The sequence below is a fragment of the Pogona vitticeps genome, chromosome 5, assembly GCF_051106095.1.
Source record: "Pogona vitticeps strain Pit_001003342236 chromosome 5, PviZW2.1, whole genome shotgun sequence".
In the NCBI taxonomy this organism is placed as follows: Eukaryota; Metazoa; Chordata; class Lepidosauria; order Squamata; family Agamidae; genus Pogona; species Pogona vitticeps.
In genome coordinates this window covers 193,389,804-193,402,610 of record NC_135787.1, presented here as the reverse complement: position 1 = coordinate 193,402,610, position 12,807 = coordinate 193,389,804, and the positions used below count along the sequence as shown (strand labels likewise).

At 44.5% G+C, this 12,807-nt stretch overlaps 1 protein-coding gene across 1 annotated transcript in view; it reads right to left on the bottom strand.

The window, feature by feature from the left end:
* The window catches only part of IL15RA (interleukin 15 receptor subunit alpha), a 29,465-nt gene that overhangs the window by 15,273 nt on the left and 1,385 nt on the right, over nucleotides 1–12,807 (bottom strand). The window contains exon 2 of the mRNA XM_078376521.1: nucleotides 719–904. Coding sequence (XP_078232647.1) covers nucleotides 719–904 — 186 coding nt within the window. The remainder of the gene's footprint in view (nucleotides 1–718; nucleotides 905–12,807) is intronic.

Here is a 12,807-nt window from a genome sequence, read left to right as displayed (position 1 = left end):
TATAGAGTTCCTCAAGTTCGACTCTGAGGAGTCTGAATAACGGTGCTGTTCATGGCCAGTGATGGACCAGGTACTAGCCAATAGATGCTGGCTGTGCTCATGCAAACCCAGTCCCATCAAGAGAATTCAATATACTCAAATTAACATGGGCTGCTTCACGTTCCCTTGCACACCTGAATTATCCCCTAGTTGGCATCTAAACTCTTGAATGAGGCTGTCAAAGAGGCGGTCAAGTGAACCTCCTTAGCAAGAAGCTTCACAGCTTGAGAACGGCAATCAGAAACGCCATCGCTCTTCTCCCACTCAGAGATCTCGGAAGATCTCTCTCAAAGCCTGGAAAAGTCCCTTTGGATGACTACAATTCCCAACATCCACGCTAACCATGCTAGTGGGGGATTCTGGGAACGAGCGTCCCCCCCAAGGAACCTTTCCAAGCGATGGCCTTTGTGGATGTCCAGGATCATTTACATCCCTATTCAGGTCTTACAACCCAAAAGTTGTGGTTCCTTCATGGAGCCAATCCACCTCCCGTTTGGTCTTCCTCTTTTCCTACTACCTTCGACTTCTCCCACACGATTGACTTTTCAAATGAAGCTCATTTTCTCTCCAAAGTACAACAGCCACATTTTGGTCATTTGCTAGGAAAAATAAATAAATAAATCCAGGTTTCATGAGAACTAGCACCCACTTATTTGATCTAATATGAGCAGCGGCTTACTGATGCAGTTTATATTCGGCCGTGTCCATTCGGGCTTCTTCGACATTTCGTTGTACTTGCACACAACGAGGCTGGAGGTGCCCGCTTGGCGCTTGTAATTCTTCGTGCACGAGTAACGCAAGCGGGTGCCGGTGGCCCCTTCGGCGATGTGCGCATTGGCCATCGGTGGGGGGCTGCCGCACTGCCCTGATGGGAAAACGAAAGGAACCAATCAGCTGTTACAGAACGGGCACACCTTCCGATTGTGATGCCTTTTGCACCTTGGGTTGGAAAGGGAAAACGGAAATATAGCAGGCAAGGGGGTGGGTGGGGGAAGAAGCAGGCCAGGGCGATGGTGATGGGCAGCCCGCCCAGATGTAACTCGTCTCGTCTAAGGCGGCTGGCGGGCATCTCCATGAACCCCTCTGCTCCTTTCGCTGGGAAGACAAGCATCAGCACAAGCTGTGCTAGACAAGACTATATGAGTGTTGCACGCCAGGTGGCTTTCTAGCCTACACATCTATTTCCACACTTTTGCAGCTGGCGCCGGTATCTACGGTGGCATTAGCAGCCTCATCACTCTACTCCCTAACCACCCCGGTCCACCATCACGAAGATCAATGCCTGCAACCCAATTCTGGTGCACGTGCATTGGCTTCCTGTTTGCTTCCGTGCCGAATTTAAAGTGCCTGCGCTAACGGGTAAGGCCCGTAAATGGTTTGGGACCTTGCCGCCTGTCGGAGCCCTTCTCCTTAAGATCGTCTACTCAGTCTGCCCAGGGTTCACCTTTGCAGGCGAAGCCTGGAAAACGACCCCCCGGGGACAGGGCATTCTTGGTGGTGGCCGCTAGGTTAGGGAGGGCATTGCTTGTTGAGATATGCCGAGGTGGCGTTCCCCCCCCCGTTGCCCCTGCTTGTTTCACCAAATCCAGAGCTCACGACGGTATCCCAACACGCCCTTTAACACGCTGCCACCCATTGATCTCTTTATCAACCTATATTTCCTATGAAAGACAGAGGCCCATTCAGGAGGTAACTTTTAAACAGAAACAGGTTTATTGATTACACATTATTTTAGGAATAGTTCTTAAGTATCTTCTTAAAGTTACAACAAGCTTCAGTATTTTACTTTTAACCATTTCTATCTTAATTAATACAGGTCACACTCTGACTAATCACTCCTTAAACACTTTCTCTCTGCCTTGAACCCCAAACTTTCTTCTCTTCCCTGTCCCTGACTCAGTTCCCTAGACTCTGACTCGCCCCTCCCTTCTCGTTTCTCTGGCTCCGCCTCCCGACAGCTCTCATCGGTAGATGCGGGTGATGGCTACAGCCGGGCTCCCTCCTTCTGGACCTTTTGAAATCTGAGATTTAGCTAGGCCGGGCTCTAGGCGAGGAGAAAGTTCCCAGCTAGCACTGGGGCAGGAACAGGAAGTTGAGGTGGAGCTAGGCCGAGCTCAGCCGCAAAACCTTCCAGTTTTAATACGACGGAAATGCGGTTTGGACAAGAGACACAGATGTATATAAAAGAAAAAAGTGGGAAGGTTTTGAGCAAGCTTTTCAAGGACACAATTGCAAAACCAAAGCAAGCAAACAAACAAAAAAAAAAACACGCCAACAATCAGATATGAGATAACAGGTCTTAAACCATCATCTTCAGCACAAATTCAGGCATGAAAGTTACATTTTGAAAATTATTTGCAAAATTTTTTATGGGGGGGCCTGCAGATGCCCCCCCTTTTACCAATATGTTGACAGACTTTATTTAAAAAAAAATTTGAATGACCCCTGCAGAACATTTCAATGGAATTAATGCATGGCTAGCTAATCTATCTGTATTAACTGAACATAGATAGATTAGTTAATCATTTTTGTTTGTTGTTTATTTGTTCCCAATTTTGAAACCATCAGTTGTTCACATTCAGTTCTAACTGTTGCTTCCTGTCCTGCATATACGTTTCTCAGGAGATGGATAAGGTGGTCAGGCACTCCCATTTCTTTAAGGACTTGCCATAGTTTGCTGTGGTCCACACAGTCAAAGGCTTTTGCATAGTCAATGAAGCAGAAGTAGATGTTTATCTGGAACTCTCTGGCTTTCTCCATAATCCAGCGCATGTTAGCAATTTGGTCTCGAGTTCCTCTGCCTCCTCGGAATCCCGCTTGTACTTCTGGGAGTTCTCGGTCCACATACTGCTGAAGCCTACCTTGGAGGATTTTGAGCATAACTTTGCTAGCGTGTGAAATGAGTGCAATTGTACGGTAGTTGGAGCATTCTTTGGCACTGCCTTTCTTTGGTATTGGGATGTAGACTGATCTTTTCCAATCCTCTGGCCACTGTTGAGTTTTCCAAACTTGCTGGCATATTGAATGTAGCACCTTAACAGCACCATCTTTCAAGATTTTAAATAGTTCAACTGGAATGCCATCACCTCCACTGGCCTTGTTGTTAGCCAGGCTTTCTAAGGCCCACTTGACTTCACTCTCCAGGATGTCTGGCTCTAGGTCAGCAATCACACTATCTGGGTTGTGCAGGACATCCAGATCTTTCAGGTGTAATTCCTTTGTGTATTCTTGCCACTTCTTCTTGATATCTTTTGCTTCCTTTAATATCTCCAATTTTCTTTAACAGATCTCTGGTTTTCCCCTCTCTATTATTTTCCTCTATTTCTTTGCATTGTTCTTTTAAGGCCCTCTTGTCTCTCCTTGCTATTCTTTGGAAGTCTGCATTCCATTTTCTGTAACTTTCCCTATCTCCCTTGCATTTTGTTCCCCTTCTCTTCTCTGCTATTTGTAAGGCCTCGTTGGACAGCCACTTTGCTGTCTTGCATTGCCTTTTCTTATGGGGTGGTTTTTGTTGCTGCCTCCTGTACAATATTACGAGCCTCCATCCATAGTTCTTCAGGCACTCTGTCCACCAAATCGAGTTCCTTAAATCTGTTCTTCACTTCCACTGTGTATTCATAAGGGATTTGGTTTAGATAATACCTGACTAGCCCAGTGGTTTTTCCTACTCTCTTCAGTTTAAGCTTGAGTTTTGCTATGAGAAGCTGATGATCAGAGCCACAATCAGCTCCAGGTTTTGTTTTTGCTGACTGTATAGAGCTTCTCCATCTTTGGCTGCAGAGAATATACGGTAATGAAACTGATTTCGGTATTGCCCATCTGATGATGTCCATGTGTAGAGTCACCTCTAGTGTTGTTAGAAAAGAGTGTTTGTGATGACCAGCTTGTTCTCTTGACAAAACTCTATTAGCCTTTGCCCTGCTTCGTTCTGAACTCCAAGGCCAAACTTCCCTGTTGTTCCTTTTATCTCTTGGCTCCCTACCTTAGCATTCCAGTCCCCTAGAATGAGAAGAACATCCTTCTTCGGTGTCAGTTCTAGAAGGTGTTGTAAATCTTCATAGAATTGTTCAATTTCAGTCTTCTCAGCAATGGCGGTTGGTGCATAAACTTGGATTACTGTGGAAGTTCCTTATTAAATATCCCTTTGTGATTCCATTTTTCTCCAGGGATCATTTTAAGTTCTAGCAAATTGGGAAGTTACAGGATGCAAACGTAACCCCCTCCCACAGAATTATTGCCTATGTTAAAAATGCTAATGAGACTATTAAACTTTTTTTTTACAACTCCACAGTTCACAGACAAGATCTAGTTTTAAATGCATTTGACGTTATTATGACAGTTTTACAAGTGAATTTTGAAATACCTCTTTTTAAGTATATGTGATTTAACTCAGCAGTGTCTAGGTCTCTATAGCTTCAATCGGGATTTATGGTGGTTATAAGAGCTATTAGGTTTGGTCACCAGACTTGGCAGCAATACGAATAAATATTGGCTTTGTGGTTTATTTGTATTTTCTGTAAAACGTGTGTCGAACCTGATTTGGTGGTAAACAATACAAACCACTTTCTCTCAATGACTGGCTGGCTGAGAGGGCTTCGTAAATGTGCCTTACTGCTTTGGATTTGCTTTTGCTGTTGATTGTGTTTATCATTTTTTTGGTGTGGTAATTTCTATACGTGCTGTTTTTAGTTTTAGAATATTGTCTTTGAAGGCGGTAAGCCGCCTTGAGTCATTTCAAAGGAGACAGTCGGGGTGAAAATCTTTTAAACTTTTGGACTTTTCTATGCCTGCAACCAGCTTTAAATGCACCTTAAGAGGATGATGCCTGCCTATCTTTGCCATGTATTTTCGGGACATCTATAGTTTTTTTTCCCTGCAGTAGTCCCTGGTGTTTGCCTGACGGAGCCGTTGTTTTCCTTCCACGAAAGCTGGTGCGAATTGTTTGCTTTTTCGTGTTTGGATAGAAGTGGCACATTCTTTTACAGTTCTGTCATTCAAGGACGTAGTGCCCCCCCAACTGAAGAGTGGAAACGTCTGCTATCTTTCTGCTATTCCAATTCAGACCAACACCATGGAAAAGGTATTCCTTCGGCCTTCAGGTCCTAGACCTCACCAGCCCATATGGACCGTGGTCAAGGATTTTGCAAGCGCTGATCCAAAAATGTAGCTTTCTCACAGAAGACCAAAAATAAGAGCTGAAGAATTATAGGTGGCGCCACAAATAGAGGAGATTTTATCCACTCTCTGAATGTTCAATCCCATACATATTCAATCCTACACAAATGCAGCAGCAGAAAACAGGCTAAGAAAAAGCAGCCATAACAAAGATGCCACTAATTCCCTGGATTTCCTGAATATTTCTATTGTTTGTTGTTTTCTGTTGACCTGTCACAAACCGTCTTCGTTTATTGAGACTCCGACATAAAAATGACAAATAGGTAGCCTTGAAAATAATTTGATGGTCTGCCCCTGGACCTCCTTAAATTCCGTCCCTGAAGAAGAGAGAACAGAAAGGGAGCAGAAAAAGAGAGAAAGAGCAAGACAGAGAATATATTTTCCAACAACCATGGAGTGTAGCCCAGTGTTACCTCCATAGGTAAAGGTAAAAGGTTCCCGTTGACATTAAGTCCAGTTGTGTCCGACTCTAGAGCGCGGTGCTCATCCCAGTCTCCAAGCCATAGAGCGAGCATTTGTCCGTAGGCTGCTTCCATGGTCACGTGGCCAGCGCGACTAGACACAGAACGCCGTGACTTTCCCACCGAGGTGGTCCCTATTTACCGACTCGCATTTTTACATGCTTTCACACTGCTAGTTTGGCAGGAGCTGGGACGAGCGACGGGAGCTCACTCCGTCGCATGGATTAGATCTTAGGACGGCTGGTTTTCTGACCTTGCAGCACAGAGGCTTCTGCAGTTTAACCCGCAGCACCACCACCTCCCTTTACCACGTCTCTTTACCTCTATAGCACCGAGGAAAGGAAAGTATGAATAACTTATGACTGTTCTCTAGGAATCTCATTATCATCATAATCTGAGAACTGCACAACTGGAAGGGACCCTACCCTATGGATCATCAATTTCAGCTCTTTTCGAGGAGGCCCTGTGAGGAATTGATGTCCCAAACTTTGGCTCCAGAGCCTGAGACCTAATATCTCTATTGAGGTGGACATGCCCGAGGCAGATCAGATTCCTGAAGGTTCAAAGAACCTTAAACAGTTGTTATGTGGTTGACAAACATATTGTTTAGAAATCCAAGGGAAGGATGTTATATCTGGAGGAATAGGAGCTACCAAAATGTATTTTTTTGTTGCCAAATTTTATTTGCCAAATACTGGGAAAAAGGACACACCAACAATCCAGGAGTTAATAGAAAACGTTTTTGAAGCAGGAGAGATGGATATTTTTAACTGAAGTACTAAAGGACAAAGAAATTGTTGAGGCAATAAAAAAAATGGGAACCTTTGTATAACTGGATAAGAGATGAAAACATGAATGGGTTACGATTATAAGAAAGAAGACTTAAGATATAAATGTAAATCTTAAAGGCTTAGGAAAAAATGGGCAAGATTAGTGTGGAGTAAGGTTAGTAAGCCCCCTCACGGATGGCTGCCTTGTCGTGGCGAAGGGGCTTGAGTCATTCAGAAAGGCTATGCCGTGCAGGGACACCCAAGACGGACAGGACTTAGTGGAGAGTTCCGACTAAACACGATCCACCTGGAGCAGGAACTGGCAATGCCACTCCAGTATCTTTGCCAAGAAAACTCCATGGACAGAAACAAAAGGCTAAAAGATATGATGCTGGAAGATGAACCTCTCAGGTCAGAAGGCGTCCAATATGCTACTGAGGAAGAGCGGAGGACAAGGACAAGTAGCTTCAGAGCTAATGAAGTGGTTGGGCCAAAGCCGAAAGGACGCTCAGCTGTGGACGTGCCTGGAAGTGAAAGGAAAGTCCGATGCTGCAAAGAAAAATACTGCATAGGAACCTGGAATGCAAGATCTATGAATATTGGGGAAATGGATGTGGTCAAACAGGAGATGGCAAGAATAAACATTGACATCCTATCAGTGAACTAAAACGGACAGGAATGGGCAAATTCAAGTCAAACGATTATCATATCTACTATTGTGGTCAAGAATCCCGTAGAAGGAATGGATAAGCCCTCATAGTCAACAAAAGAGTGGGAAAAGCTGTACTGTGATAGATACAATCTCAAAAATGATAAAACAATTTCAATACGAATCCAAGGCAGACCTTTCAACATCACAGTAATCCAAGTTTATGCACCAACCACCAATGCTGAAGAGGCTGAAATTGACCAATTCAGCCATGAAATTAAAAGACGCCTGCTTCTTGGGAGGAGAGCGATGACAAACCTAGAAAACATCTTAAAAAGCGGAGACATCACCTTGCCGACAAAGGTGTGCATAGTCAAAGCTATGGTTTTTCCAGCAGCGATGTATGGAAGTGAGAATTGGACCATAAGGAAGGCTGACCACCGAAAAATTGATGCTTTTGAATTGTGGTGGTGGAGGAGGCTCTTGAGAGTCCCCTGGACTGCAAGGAGAACAAACCTATCCGTTCTGAAGGAAATCAACCCTGAGTGCTCCCTGGAAGGACAGATCCTGAAGCTGTGGCTCCAATACTATGGCCATCTCATGAGAAGAGAAGACTCCCTGGAAAAGACTCTGATGTTGGGAAAGTGTGAAGGCAAGAGGAGAAGGGGACGACAGAGGACGGGATGGTTGGACAGGGTCACTGAAGCGACCAACATGAATTTGAACCAAATCCGGGAGGCCGTGGAAGACAGGAGGGCCTGGCGTGCTCTGGTCCATGGGGTCATGAAGAGTCAGACATGACTTAACAACTGAACAACAACAACAAAGGTTAGTAAGAAGCCATATAGGTAGAAGTGATAATGACACAAATTACTCTTTGCCACATTCTGTATTTTTTAACCTAGTTCCAAATCCTTTTTCCTACGACCCTCCCTGACCCAATGCAGAATGAATTTAAAAATTAAACCAAAAGAGAGAGAAAACTTTGAAGGTTACTCCCTGCTCTCTCCTGGCAATGCCAGGACGTGGTGGCGCTGCGGGCTAAACCGCAGAAGCCTGTGCTGCAGGGTCAGAAGACCAGCAGTCGTAAGATCGAATCCACGTGACGTAGTGAGCTCCCGTCGCTTCGTCCCAGCTCCCGCCAACCTAGCGGTTCGAAAGCATACAAATGCAAGTAGATAAATAGGGACCACCTCGGTGAGAAGGTAACAGCATTCCGTGTCTAAGTCGCACTGGCCATGTGACCACGGAAGATTGTCTTTGGACAAAAACGCTGGCTCTATGGCTTGGAAACGGGGATGAGCACCGCCCCCTAGAGTCGAACACGACTGGACAAAAATTGTCAGGGGAACCTTTACCTTTACCTTGGGCACTGTGGATACACACACAGTGGATATAAAAAGTCTACACACCCCTGTTAAAATGTCAAGTGTCTGTGATGTAAAAAAAATAGAAAAAGAGAAATCATTTCTGGACTTTTTCCACCTTTAATGAGACCTATGAACTGTATAACACAGTTGAACAAGAGACTGAAATCTTTTAGGGAGAAGGAAGTAAAAATAAAAAACTGAAATAATATGGTTGCATCTGTGCGCTCACCCTAAACTAATACTTTGTCGAAGCACCTTTTGATTTTATTATTACAGCACTCAGCCTTTTGGGGTATGAGTTGATTAGGATGGCACATCTTGGCAATATTTGCTCACTCTTCTTTGCTAAACGCTCCAATTCTGTCAGATTGCAAGGGTGTCTCCTGTCGACAGCCCTCTTCAGATCACCCCACAGATATTCAATCGGATTCAGGTCTGGCCTCTGGCTGGGCCATTCCAAAACGTTAGTCTTCTTCTGATAAAGCCATTCCTTTGCTGATTTGGATGTATGCTTTGGGTCGTTGTCATGCCGAAAGACGACGTCCCTCCTCACGTTCAGCTTTCTAGCAGAAGCCTGGAGGTTTTGTGCTAATACTGACTGAGATTTGGAACTGTTCATAATTCCCTCTAGCTTGACTAAGGTCCCTGTCCCAGCTGAAGAAAAACAAACCCAATGTATGATACTGCCACCACCATGCTTCACTGTGGGTATGGTGTTCTTTTGGCAATGCGCAGTGTTGTTTTTGCGCCAAACTTATCTTTTGGAATTAGGGCTGAAAAGTTCAACCTTGGTTTCGTCAGACCATAACACTTCCCACATGCTTTTGGGAGACTTCGGGTGTGTTTTTGCAAAATTTACCCAGGCTTGGATGTTCTTCTTCGTAAGAAAAGGCTTCCGTCTTGCCGCCCTATCCCACAGCCCAGACCTATGAAGAATACGGGAGATGGTTGTCACATGTACCACACAGCCAGTACTTGCCAGATGTTCCTGCAGCTGTTTTAATGTTGCTGTGGGCCTCTTGGCAGCCTCCCTGACCCATTTTCTTCTAGTCTTTTCATCAATTTTGCAGGAATGTCCAAGTCTTGGGAATGTCACTGTTGTGCCATATTTTCTCCACTTGAGGATGACTGTCTTCACTGTATTCCATGGTATATCTAATGCCTTGGAAATTCTTTTGTACCCTTCTCCTGACTGATCCCTTTTAACAATGAGATCAGATGCTTTGGAAGCTCTCTGTGGACCATGGTTTCTGCTGTAGGATGTGACTAAGAAAATGTCAGGAAAGACCTACTAGCACAGCTGATCTTTATTTGGGATTCCTCAGAAGCACTTTAATTGATGGCCGGGTGTACTGAATGTGTTTACTGCTGAACGCAGCAACGTTCCCCAGAGAACACAGATGCAACCATATTATTTCCATTTTTACTTCCCTCCTCCTTAAAGATTTCAGTTTGTTGTTCAACTGTGTTGTACAGTCCATAGGTCTCATTAAAGGTGGAAAAAGTTCTGAAATGATTTCTCTTTGTCTCATCTTTTTTTTTTTTTTTTACATCACAGACACTCGGCATTTTTACAGGGGTGTGTAAACTTTTTATATCCCCTGTCATTTAGAATATAAACCTAAAGAATTATCACCATCCAGTCTGTTAAAGTTTTGTTCATTGGGTCATGTTAATAAATTGCAAATGATCCGCCTCGAGAATGTTCTCATCTTTCTGAAATGTCTGACAGCGGTCTTTTACACGGCTGTAGTGATGTGGTGTATGTATGGTTGTATGGGATACACCACTCTGAAACAGAATATGATAAAGGTCAATGTCACTATGATCAAGGTCAATATGATAAAAAGGCCAAGTTACCTAGTTTAAGGAATAAAATAAAATTCACATGCAAATGATTGTGTTTCTTTTTACGTCTCTCCGATTCCTGTGGGTCACACTTTTGGAGTAGAAACAGAAACAAATTTAGTGTTAAGCTTTTCTAAATGTGTGATCAATAGAATCATGAAATTGGAAGGGGCTTATTGAGTCCAATGCCTCACTCCGTGCAGAAATAGAAATCAAAGGGTATCTGATAGTTGTTCAATTTTCCTTTGAATGCCTCCAGCATTGGAGCGCTCACACCTCTCAAAGGTCCTGGGTTCTGTTGTCGTACTGCTCTAACAGATAGGAAGTTTTTTCCTGATATCCAAACGAAATCTGGCTTCCTATCGCTTGAGCCCATTCTTTCATGTCCTGCACTCTGGGATGATCAAGAACAGATCCTGGCCTTCCTCTTTAGGACTACCTTTAAAGAATTTGATAGTGCGATCCTGTCTCCTCTCGGTCTCCTTTTCCCAAGGCTAAACAGGCCCAGTTTTTTTTTCCCAGTCTTTCCTCACAGGGCTTGTTTTCCAGTCCCCTCATCATCTTCCTTGCCCTTCTCTGAACTTGTTCCAGTTTATCAGCATCCTCCTTAAAGGGTGATTCCCAGAGACAGAAACAGGACTCAAGATGAGGCCTAAACAGTATTACGATCACCAGAGAAAAACCCTGTTTGGCTTCTTTCCTCATTTCACCTTTGGATGAAGCAAGAACTCTGTTTTGCATCTGGAAGAAGCTGATCTCGTCCAGCCTACACCACACACCCTGTCCACTCAAGGATTTCATCAACAACACACTGTTTTTTTCTCACTGCTCCCGACCCACCGTTAGGTCTCACATCCAACCAGGAGAAAAGTCTTCCTGGACTTGGAAACATGCCCGCAGTCATGTGGCATCTGGCGGGGTAGGCCTGTGCACTTGACTACAGGCAGCTGCCTAGCTTAAAACAGTCTGCCATTTAAAAATGCCACACTGCAACATGGAATGAAGTAGCGCCTGAAACTGAGAAAGAGATGGCAGAACAACAACCTTGCAGTGTAGCGCTATGTCTTTATTATCCGAAATTGAATGACCAGGAGTACCTTGAAGGGTTGATAAAAATCTATGGTTTTTAAAAATCAAACTGATTTGAATCATGATTTAAATCTTTTTAAAAATCATTTTTAAAATGCAGATTGTAAAAAAAAAATCTGTTTTTAAAAAACAAAATTAAACGGTGGTTTAAACCAATCTGATTTAAATCAAACCCACCCTGGTACCTTAGTAAGAGTCTAATGGACCTGGAGGAGAGTGGAAGGTTCGATACAGTTACTTAAAGAAATTAAAGAAACAGAAAGAAAGAACGGCACTTATTTTTATTTTATTTTATTTATTTCATTTATATCCCGCCTATCTGGTCGTGTCAGGACCACTCTAGGCGGCTAACAACATTAAAAGATAATACAATAAATATACGTATAAACAATTTTACATAACAGAAATACTGAACAGAATGGGAGAGCTGAAGGAGAGGGGGAAAAAAAAAGAGGGCATCAGGAATTATCTGGTGGGAAGGCCTTGCCTAAACATCCATGTTTTTAATTGATTCTTAAAAATACCCAGCGAGGGAGCCACGCGAATGTCAGGGGGAAGGTTATTCCAGAGACGAGGAGCCACCGCCGAGAAGGCCCAATTTCTTGTCTTTTCTTTCCGGGCCTCCCTCAGCGTTAGGCTCCCCAGCCTCACCTCCTGACTCGCGCGAGTGACATGGTAGAACTTGGTGGAAGTAGGCGTTCCGCCAAGTATCGAGGCCCTAAACCGTTTAGGGCTTTATACGTAAGCATCAACACTTTGAAGTCGATGCGGAAGCGGATGGGCAGCCAATGCAATGCGGCCAGAGTGGGTGAGATGTGTTGGTATTTTTTCACACCACTAAGGAGTCTGGCCGCCACATTCTGCACCACCTGTAGTTTCCTCAGCAGCCTCAAAGGCAGCCCCACGTAGAGCGCACTGCAGTGGTCTAATCTTGAGATTACGAACGCATGCACCAAAGTGGTGAGCGCCCCAACATCGAGATAGGGCCGCAGCTGGGCTATCCGCCTAAGATGAAAAAAGGCGGTGCGGACCACAGACGCCACCTGGGATTCCATAGTGAGCGCTGGGTCCAGATGGATCCCCAAGCTGTGGACCCCATCCCTGGCGGGCAGGGTCACCCCCCCCAAAAGAGAGGGAGTTTCCCAAATCTCCAATTGTCGGGGCGCCCACCCTTAGTACCCACTTGAAACAGCTCTGCAGCTATTATGCTACACAGCATGGATTAGAGAGAAAATAGCTTTTTCTAACTGCAACGTAGCTTTTTACAGCCCTGCAAAGCAGTCCACTGGATGCTGCGGGGCAGAAACTTAAGAGGTGGGCTTAAGGGGAGGGGAAGGCTTTCATACCGAGGAAGGGACAGGATCCGTTCTCGATCCTCCCAGAGTGCAGGACACACAACCGTGGGC